We start from the raw sequence: 11025 nt of genomic DNA on the forward strand, positions 1-11025 counted from the left end.
TAACTGTGTGCTAAACTACTATAATAATGCATCCACGGCCCATTAGCTAAATAGCCTGTCAAATTACACATTAGTGCTGTGTTATTTTTAGGACTATAATAAAAGGTGATTTCAGGTCCACTTTGACCATTTTTGCAAGCATGCAATTTAGTTAGAATTTAAATTTTTTTATTTGACATGATTTACCTGCTCAAAGTAAAGAAAAATGATGTTCTTCCTCAGTATTTTTGTCTTGTTTTCCAGCACAAATATCTAAACATTCTTAAATCAAGAAACAATTACATATAAAGCAAACTGACAGAAGATATTAGGATATTAAGTAAATTTGTCAAAATTGAGTTTATGCTTAAAGAAGAAAAAAGAAAATCTGCACATAGTGTCTTGTTTTCCCTTTTGAATTATGTTTATTTTTCTTACCCTATTGGCACATATTTATTTATTTTAAGTATAAACTCACTTCAATTTAATGCATTTTTTTTTTTTTTTTTTTTTTTCAGAAAACAAGATATTATTGCTTCTCAAGTAAATGCATCTTGATTTAAGAATGTTTAAATATTTGTACTGGAAAAAAAAGACAAAAATACTGAATAAGAAGATTTTGTTTTGCAGTGAAGACTAATTCATGAAGATTACCTGCATAACAAATATGTTTCTTCTCTAATAAAATGTCTTTTTGTCTGTGTGTATTGCCCTATTCCGTTTTGTTATCATATCTTTCAATCACACAGGCTGCCAGGAGCACAACAGGAAGTCAGACAGGAAGTGAAGCGCACCTTCTCCCCCTTCTCTCCTCTCTCTCCGCGAGGCCCTTGTTCTCCTGGTGGTCCCTGTTTAGTAAAGGAGGGTCAGTTAGCGGTGCATGTTTCTGAGCGTGCTGCTAAAGCAAGACCAGAGAATCCCAAGAATGCCAGAAGTATTCCTACCATCGGACCGGCTGGTCCCCTCGGTCCCACAACCTGAGGGAAAATCAACAGAACGTCAGCGCTAATGACTGGGAGAGGCTTTACCATTTCAAACAAACACGAGAAGAAGATAAAGATCCACAGAAATCTGGCAGACTTCATAAGTGCAGTTGTGTTTAACTGGACTAGAGCTGCACGATTAATCATTAAAAGATCGCGATCTCGATTCAAACGCACACGTGATCTGATTACTAAATGATTCGCCTCTGTCTGTTAAACCTTTGACAAGTCCGATCACAGCGAACATTCAGATTTGTGAGAGCAGTCAGTCAAACAGTCTTTTTAAACATACTATCATTATTTCTGTCTTACAATAATTCAGATTATCACTGGGATAGTTTATAGTTCAGATAGAAACACTGATGTCTACAGGGAGCAATCAAAATAGAGTAAATCACCTTTTGAAACTTGATGCTTCAAATAAAGATCATCATTACACCAGTAGGTGGCGACAAATGACTGTTAAAAAATGTATTTGTCATTGAATCATGTATTCAAGAGATTTGTTAAAAAAAAACTGATTCATCCAGTAATGAAACAAGTGAAGTCTTTATGAGTGAGTCATTGAATCATTCATTCAATATATATATATATATATATATATATATATATATATATATATATTTTTTTTTTTTTTTTTAAATAGACTGTTTTGTTTAGTTGTCTATTCAGAATTGTGGGTGAATCGTGATCTCTAATTAAAACAAAAACAAAACAAAAAAACGTGATTTTCAATTTATCCAGAATCGTGCAGCTCTAAACTGGACACACACTCTTTCAGCGTAAAGCAGCTGACACACACCTGAAGTGTGTCTACACACACACACACACACACACACACACACACACACACACACACACACACACACAGAAATCTGGCATCAATGTTAAAGGTTTGAAGCTTACATCTGTTATGTCTCCTGGTTCCCCTTTTTGTCCCTGTTGCACAATAGTAGAAAATATGGGTCCACATTAAATCAAGTATTTCTTTAAAAGAGCAAAAAAAAATAAAATAATAATAATACAACATACACTGACCCTTTCTAAATGATTATCCCAGCTAACAAATAGATGTTTAAAGCATGTTTTGGCTAACATTCATATTAAGTTATGAAAACGTTATTATGTGATCGACGCTGCTTGGCACTCATACACACATTAACTAACAATTCAGACCAAACACAGGATGAACCTGAGACTTAATCATCACCTACAACACAGCCAGATTTTCAAACAGACATTAAACACAGACTCACCTTAGCACCTGGCAAGCCTGTTATTATCATGGCATGAAAGATAAAAAACAGAGTGTTAAAACAGCATCATATAAAAACAATCCTAAGCTCTGTGTTTGTTTGTTGTTTACAGGCCATGTCCAGTTCATTCAGCTCTTAATCGTCAAATGCATTTTGAGTCTTGAATGTGATGTATGAATTTAGGCATTATGAATATAATGATTCCATCATTTTTTTGACCTGTTCATTCCGATATTTCACAGAGGCATAATTTGCGGTAGGACGTGTCCAATGTTTATCAGTGACGAAAATGTTCAAACATGCGCACCATTTCTGTGGCAAAACTGAAACATTGAAACCCTTGTATTTAAAGTCCAAACGTTCCAATGGACAAGTGAGTTATCAAATGAAATAAGTTAATTTGAGCACTTGAGTTGATGAGCAAGAATGATTGTTTCCACAAATGTCCATTTTATCATGACAGCAAATCGCTCAGATTGATTATGCACATTTCTAACTATAATGCTATTGTTTGCATTTCAGCTGCTGTGAATCTGCCACAACCCAAGATCTAAACATCACATTGGACTGTTTACTTTTACTGAACAGTATGTTTTATTTATGTATGCATGATCTAATTATTATTCATGAGCTTAGCTTTGTCCATTTTGTGATGTCAGATGTAAAAAACAACGATAACCAGAATGTAAAGTAAAGTCAGGTCTGTTAATGATTCAGTGTAAATGAAGTGTGATTTTAAAGACTGTGTTGGTGATGTTAAAGATGCATATTATATATCCAGCGGTAAACGTTAAATCTGACATTATAGTGCTGCACAAACCAATATACCAAAAATCAAATTCGAGAGATAATACGAAAAGCTCACAGTTTACCCATATGTGAGCTGAGGGCGAGCTACAACCTGCCACTAACTTGACAGAGATTGGTGTGCCGTTCACATCTGACCGCAGGACACGATAGCAAATACTGAGAAACCCTCAGAACGGCTTTGATCTGAAGCAGATGTCGGCGGCGGGGGGCTGATGCACCGGCTCCGCTTATTCTGTATTCAGAGAGCAGATCAGGGCTATGTTTCCTGAAAAACAGTTGGTGCTTTCGGGAAACTCAGACCAGGTCTATCTGCTAAACGTGTGAAGGACGATGGACACAAATACACACTTTCTTTCTTTGTGAAGAAAAGGGAAACGTTTGTAAAGGTGCACAAGAGAAAGCACTCGAAGCATTAAGTCAGAGATGAAACTCTATACCACGTCTGTTCAAGTGAGGTTCTCTCTAAATGATTCCCATATGTGTCCATCACACCCCTGCCGCCAGTGATATCCATTCCAGACAAAGCCAACACTGTGTCTTTAGTTGTTAGTCTTTTCTCATTTTCAAATTGTTTGTCGGGTTGTTTTGGGTTCATTTTGAAAAAAGGCATCCGTAAATTTGCACGGCACATATTTAAGATGCTTTTGTAAAATACCCCAAATCCATCAAACAAATATGAATACAAAGTAAGGCTGCACGATTAATCGAAATGAAATTGCGATATGGCAAAGGCTGTGATTTTTGTATGCGCATTTTGTCAGTGAAGCACGGCTCTGTGATCAGTAGTAAATGCTGCTTCATTTGAAAGCCAGAGGGCGCTCTTGCGCAGAAACTCCAAATATGACCCGCAGAAGTACGACATAACGCACGTCGTTCCAGGAAATCCCTATAGACATCATACCATCACTGTAGCTGAATAAATAGAAGATTGAAACGCTTCGATTGATTAAACATGACTAATAAACACACGACTACGACAATATATGGTTTATCTGAGTTCTTCAAGCCTTCTCGGGTATTTTCATGATAATAAAGTTTATTTATAATGCAATGCTAATCGACATTATCTGTGCTAATTGACATTATATAGCTAATAGCCTTTATCTATGGAAGCTTGTTTCTGCCATGAAATAAAAAATTTAAAAAGGTAATTGCGACTTTTTATCTCACAATTCTGACTTTTTTCTCTCAATTGCATGATATAAAGTCAGAATTGCGTTATAAAGTCAGAATTGCGAGTTATAAAGTCAGAATTGCGAGATATAAAGTCAGAATTGCGAGATATAAAGTCAGAATTGCGAGTTATAAAGTCAGAATTGTGAGATATAAAGTCAGAATTGCGAGTTATAAAGTCAGAATTGTGAGATGTAAAGTCAGAATTCTGAGTTATAAAGTCAGAATTGTGAGATATAAAGTCAGAATTGCGAGTTATAAAGTCAGAATTGTGAGATGTAAAGTCAGAATTCTGAGTTATAAAGTCAGAATTGCGAGTTATAAAGTCGGAATTGCGAGTTATAAAGTCGGAATTGCGAGTTATAAAGTCAGAATTGCGAGTTATAAAGTCAGAATTGTGAGATATAAAGTCAGAATTGCGAGTTATAAAGTCAGAATTGTGAGATATAAAGTCAGAATTCTGAGTTATAAAGTCAGAATTGCGAGTTATAAAGTCAGAATTGCGAGTTATAAAGTCAGAATTGCGAGATATAAAGTCAGAATTGCGAGATATAAAGTCGGAATTGCGAGTTATAAAGTCGGAATTGCGAGTTATAAAGTCAGAATTGCGAGATATAAAGTCGGAATTGCGTGATATAAAGTCGGAATTGCGAGTTATAAAGTCGGAATTGCGAGTTATAAAGTCAGAATTGTGAGATATAAAGTCGGAATTGCGAGATATAAAGTCAGAATTGCGAAATATAAAGTCAGAATTGAGTGATATAAAGTCGGAATTGCAAGTTATAAAGTCAGAATTGTGAGATAAAAAGTTGCAATTACCTTTTTTATTTTTTTTATTTAGTGGCAGAAATAAGCTTCCATATTTATCACTGTATGGAATACTATGAAATAATATGTTGTGTGCCTTATTCTGCGTATGAAGCCACACCATCTCACAGAAGGATGTTTTCAATCACTCAAAGTGACATTTATGAACACATACATATAAACACTTATGAAGTGAGTAAAAACATGTTATTAATGTCTTTTGTTGGACAAGAGGTTCATAAATGCTTCTCGTTTGGAAAGATGTTTGACACGTGTTGCTTTTTCAAATGCATGTTACTGATCACAGATCCGCGCTTCACTGACAAGCTGCGCATAAAATAAATAATCGCAGCCTTTGCAATTTCATAATCGCACTAAACCAAACGGTTTAATCGTGACTTCAATTCGATTTCAATGAATTGTACAGCCCCAATACAAATGTAATTTATTTATAAAAGTGAGAAATAAATAAATTACGACCAGGGGAGGAAGGCTGGTCACCGGCACAGACTGGGCAGCACTCCCCAAACGGGATCTCAGGTTTGGCACAGTCTTTCAGCTCCTCGCAGATGATATCGTCGCACAGGACCGAGCCGGTGTCGCAAACGCAAATGCGACACGGCTCGGGTTTCCACACGTCCTTGTCACTATATGACTGGCCATCGTGCGTGCAGCTGCCTGGATCTTCTGTGAGGAGCGTGAGCAGAGGAAGAGGAGGAGGAGGAGGAAGCAGGAGGTGGGTGGAGAGTTAAAGCACATACTGTCAAAATGACATTAAAACTCTATGATTTGGATTTGAAATCCCAAGCCATAGAAAGCTTCATGATTAGTGTCACATGATAAATCATATTAGTGCAATGCCTACAGCAGAAAGTAGGGGTGGACGATATAACGGTAGAGATTTTGTACTATAGTCTCTATCTCGTTTGCGCTCACGTGACGTCGCTGTGCTGCGCGGTCACAAAAGCTTATCGTTTGCATGCGTTTTTAATTACTGCGGTTAAAAAACAAGTGATTTAAAACTGTTGAAATGCAAAAAGCAGCGAAAGAGAACTCATTTCGCTTTACGCACGAAGACGCTGCACATGGAGCACGTGCCGAGTTATTTTTCCCACCTAATTAACAGTTAAATACATATACTTATGTGTCAAAGGCTACGTTCACACTGCAGGTAAATGTGGCCCAAATCTGATTTTTTGCCCACATTTGACTCATATCTGTTTTCCCCAAGACAGTGTGAACAGTACAGACCACATGGAATCTGATCTTTTCAATTCTGATTTGTGCCACTTCCATATGTGGTACTACATCCGATACAGGTCAGATGTTTAGTAATGCGACTGCAGTGTGAACAGTCATATCTGAATTCATGCGATTTTTACGTCACTCAAGATCAACATTCGTCATGATTCTGCGCTCATGGGGGTCTGAATGGTAGTCAGTAGAAGGACAGTGATGTGTCAGAACTCGACAGCTCTATAATACAAGCAAAACATGAGGGCTCTTATAGTTTCAAAACTCTCTGCACTATTTTGTCACATCATTGTCTTTATTTTTTATATTGCCTGCACATATTTTCGCTGGCTTCTGCGGCAGATCAAATCTGATATTGGCCACATTAAAACAACAATGTGAACAGCTATACAAAAAAATCACATCTTGAGCATCTTGAATTGAGCATTGCAGTGTGAACGTAGCCAAAATGCCCTTCTTTGTCCTCGTAAACATAGTCATTTATGTCTTAAGTGAACGTAAACAGCTGAGAAAGAAAACGCATGTATCAGTATATTAGATCAGTGCATTCGCTCTTAAAGTGACAGCAGCCTAATAAAGCTGCTGTGTCATTAATGTTAATCAAACAACAAAAAAGAGAAAATCTCTCTCTGCTCTTGACTGAATCACTTTTGTTACACTTTAATAAGAATAAATGTATATTTAATTTACACAGTGAAGATATGCAGTGTTTTTATACATTTGATTATACGATTTATGTAGGCTAGTAATTCTTATTTCTAGTGCTTGAAGTCTATTTCTTTGTTCTATTGCTTGTAATTAGGACTCAAGCCCCGAAGGGCGAAAAGCCTACTTTTTCAAGCTCCTAGAGCATTTGTCCAATTTCCATGAAAGGCAAAAAGTTATTAAAAGATTTTTGATCGGCCAGTCCGTTCTCATATAGTGCGTCAACGAATTTGACGGTGAACACACAAAACTGGACTTAATGCTGCATCTTTGCAATGATTTGGTGTATTGACACCAAACTTGGTATATATGTCAATACAGGCATGAATTGGGGATACATGCACAGTATCGTCACAGCGCCACCTACTGGTGCCAAGATGGGAAAATGTCTCTTTTTGCTTATAACTTTTGAATGCCTTGTCCTAAGATCATGAGGATCGTTATGAGCCAAACTCGGTATGATTCATTGAGGCCATGTTCTGAGAGGACCCGTAAAGTTTTAGTTCAAGAGATATAATGAAATTTATGAAAATGCTTATAACATATGAAAAATTCATATGTTAAATTGTCATTTAACTTACATCATTAGGTTTGTTGGCTTATGTCGAGTCCTACGATACCAAATTTGCCATATTCTACCATACTTGTTGTCCGCCATATTGAATTTTATTAATTTTTATACAGTGTATGACGGCGAGCACGCCAAAATGGATATGCTGTATCTTTGCAAAAGTTTTGTGTATTGACACGGAACTTGGTACATGTCATCACAGGCACGACTTGAGGGTGCATGCAGAGTTTCGTCATAGCGCCACCTACTGCTCAGAAGTTATAAACCATGTTATTATGTTATAAGTGCTTGATGTAATTTAAACAGCTTTATCCTAACCTCATGATCACAGATGTCCACAAATATTGGATATATAATTTTTTCTCCCTTATTCAGCTTGTGCTTGCAGCTATATTTAGTTTCTTTGTATTTATTTTATCACTGACTGTTTACTTGTCTTCAATAAGCTTGAGTTTTTTGTGATATTGAAATTGGTGACAAGAATTATGACATTTTTGGTATCATATAAAAAACCTTATGTAAAGCAAAAATCACTATATTGTGATATATATATATCGTTATCGTGAAATAAAATGACTCATATTGTGATATAAGATTTTGGTCATATCGCCCACCCCTAGTAGAAAGCATTAAATTCGAGGTTTTCTGAGCAGAGGAACCTCCTCATTAATGCAAATGTCATCGTCACGCTTATTCAAATGCAAACCACAAGATGGCAGCACAAAACTGATATCAATGAAACCAGCTAATTAACAATCATTTCAAACTCTCATCCTGATAGACTTCTGCCCTCCGCTGTGACACTTCCAGGCTGTTTAAAAGACACACAACCCATCCAGAAACCCACCGACTAAAAGATGAAATGAAAGCCAGGCTGTTCATTGCATATATTTGTATCAGACACAGCTCTTTGTATACTCAAATTCAAAGTGAAATGACTTTTCTTTCAGTCTTTCAGTAGCATTCGCTCAAGAATTCGCAGGGAAAATGGGGCAGTGGAGAGAGACTGAGAGTAATCAAACAAGCGCTGTTTGTTTACCCTACCGGCCTGTTTATTTTCTGTAAATTCCTACAGACCCCATACGGTGATGAATGACGCCTTTCTGAAAAGTAAAGACTGAGCAATTCACAGGCTTTTGCCTAATCTAAACACCAGGCTCAGGAAGTGTGTGTCTGTACGCTGCCAGTTCAAACATGCCAGAGAGAACGGAGAACGGAGAACAGACAGCTTTCACTCACATACACATGCTTCAGGCCTTCCTTCCATTCTCTTTTCTCCGATGTTTGAGCTACAGGAACGCAACCATGAGAGCCTTTTCTTTTTGAAGTGGAAAATGGAGGAAACTCCAAATTGGACACAGGTGAGGGGAGGGAATGTTGTCTTTCCTTTTCTCTCTTTCAAACCTTAACGTCAGCAGGTTAGGAAATCCATAGGCCATCTCTGCAATATGATGCCATGACTGATGGTTTAACAAACGGCCTTTGAGCTGGAGACCCAGACGAGCCGATCCATGACCTGCTCACGATGAAACACTGCTACAATAACCCAATTGTTAGCTTTCGCTCAGATTTCTCTCCCTCTCTCCCTAATTGCTTCTTTTCAACTGTATTTTATTGTCATTTTTTTTACTGCCTTTTAAAAAAAGCTCTCTGAAATATCTTCTAATTTGTTTACCCGCTAGCTTATTTCAAAAATATCATCCAAGGAATGTGCCTTGCTGAATTATAATAGCTGCCTCTGTCCTTTTCATGTTTTTCCAATAGCTTTCCGCCAGACAGTCTTTCCTTCTTTCCCTGGACTATCGTAGCCCCTGGGTAATTTAGGAAACAGATGGAAGCACTTTAACTGTATGGAAGGGTAACAGTAACTCTGGCTGAGGCCCACCACTGCTGAATTCAACTACTGATATGATGCACCTCAGAATCTGAATGGCGAAATATAAAAGCAGAGCTTTCTGAATCCCTCCAGCTCAGAATTCTGACAATTCGAAGGAGTTTGGAGCATCTGCGTTTTGTGCAAGCCTGGATTTGCCCCAGTGGCCCCTGACAGCAGAGGAATGCGCTCTTTTAGGGCCTGACCAGCTGAGCCTCAGGGCCATCAGGAGGGCCTCAGCCAGCAATCAATCAATAAAAGAATAATCAAATAAAACAAATGCTCAATAAATAAATCAGTGCTGTGTATATGTGTGTTTGAAGGCTTCAGGAATGTCCCGCAGGTGTGCTGATGGATGAAATACCGTGAATACCTTCAGACTTTGAGCGTTTATAAACACAGTCTGACTAGTCACAATGATTCCACTTCAGAAATAACCTAAAATAGGCTTTAAAAAAGAAGAAATTTGTTTTTCACCGATTCTTCTTTTTTTCAAACTCATTAAAAAAAAAAAAAAAAAAATCAAACTCATAAAAATATGTTATTTCAAATACAGATATGCACAATATGTCAATCTGGCAGCGCGTAAAGTATTTTCTTTCATTAAGCCTTTATACTCAATAGGATATTCATAATTTGAATCGAAACTTTTGAGAGTAAAAGTGGGCAAACTCACGTTCAACCTCCACTTGGCATTTGACAACGGCCAAAAATGCGAATAGTGTTGCCACAAATAGCAGTAAAGTCCTTGAATCCGCCGACAGGATCATGTCTAAACTGCAGACATGCGGCGTTTCAGGAGCAGAAGAGAAAAAAGCTTGGATTTAGTGTTTTCTCCTAGTGACGCGCATGAAGCATTTAGTCCCAAATGGTGGACGATGAAGCGCCAAACTCCTGAGGAATCTCCGTGCGGACTGATCCAGGGGCCCGCAGGTTTGAGTCCATGCAGCTTTGAATGGAGAGCCGTATTTTCGGAAATAAAAATCCACCCCTTTACCCCCCATGAAGGTGAAATCGGAGAAGCGTTGCCCTGCTCTCTCCTCTCGCACCCATTCTTTAAGAGCCTTGCTTTCACGTGCAGCTGAGAGAAGACGACAATAAATCTCTGCTGAGAAAAATAATCCTTCCACTGCAATTATTCGCGTTTTTCTCGTATTTTATTCTGGAAAAAAAACTTTATATGGGCTACTCACTGATTCTTGAGATAAGGGACAAAACATATTTTAGAAGTTAGTTTTTATTATTTAATAATACTTATTAACTGATAGCCTATATTTGTAGACAAAGGTCTCAGATAATGAACCATGTAAGGGAACAGGTTTTTCTGAAAATGTTTTTTTTTCCCTAATAATGTACTTTTATTCACTTCGGAACTAAATTTGTGTCAACTCCGCCAGACGCATTAAAAAGCACGATATTTTAATTTAATCCATCCAACAACAGTGCAATTGAATAATTGAACAGTCTTCAATTATGTAATAATGGTGTTCAGAAAAGGACGAAAGTGAAAAAATAAATTCTCAATTTTTTTTTGCTTGGGTTATTATGAAGTTCCTAAATTCCTTAATTTTCTACCCTCCTTTTTAATATTAAACATATATAACCAATGTTCTT

The 11025-nt window shown here is 37.3% G+C and overlaps 1 protein-coding gene and 1 long non-coding RNA gene across 2 annotated transcripts in view; one reads left to right on the plus strand and one right to left on the minus strand.

Moving 5' to 3' along the window:
• Positions 1-10440, minus strand: part of col2a1b (collagen, type II, alpha 1b) — a 50884-nt gene extending 40444 nt beyond the window's left edge. The window contains exons 1-6 of the mRNA XM_051913173.1: positions 10088-10440; positions 5489-5695; positions 2219-2235; positions 1869-1901; positions 924-956; positions 774-827 (exon numbers count right to left, since the gene is read on the minus strand). Of these exons, the coding sequence (XP_051769133.1) occupies positions 774-827; positions 924-956; positions 1869-1901; positions 2219-2235; positions 5489-5695; positions 10088-10181 (438 nt within the window). The 5' untranslated portion in view covers positions 10182-10440. The remainder of the gene's footprint in view (positions 1-773; positions 828-923; positions 957-1868; positions 1902-2218; positions 2236-5488; positions 5696-10087) is intronic.
• On the plus strand, positions 8752-9706 carry LOC127522850 (uncharacterized). The gene is made up of 2 exons (XR_007932736.1): positions 8752-8899; positions 9303-9706. It is a non-coding gene; the product is annotated as an uncharacterized LOC127522850 (long non-coding RNA).
• Positions 10441-11025: the final 585 nt, after the last annotated feature.

The sequence above is a fragment of the Ctenopharyngodon idella genome, chromosome 11 (genome assembly GCF_019924925.1).
Source record: "Ctenopharyngodon idella isolate HZGC_01 chromosome 11, HZGC01, whole genome shotgun sequence".
Classification (NCBI taxonomy): Eukaryota; Metazoa; Chordata; class Actinopteri; order Cypriniformes; family Xenocyprididae; genus Ctenopharyngodon; species Ctenopharyngodon idella.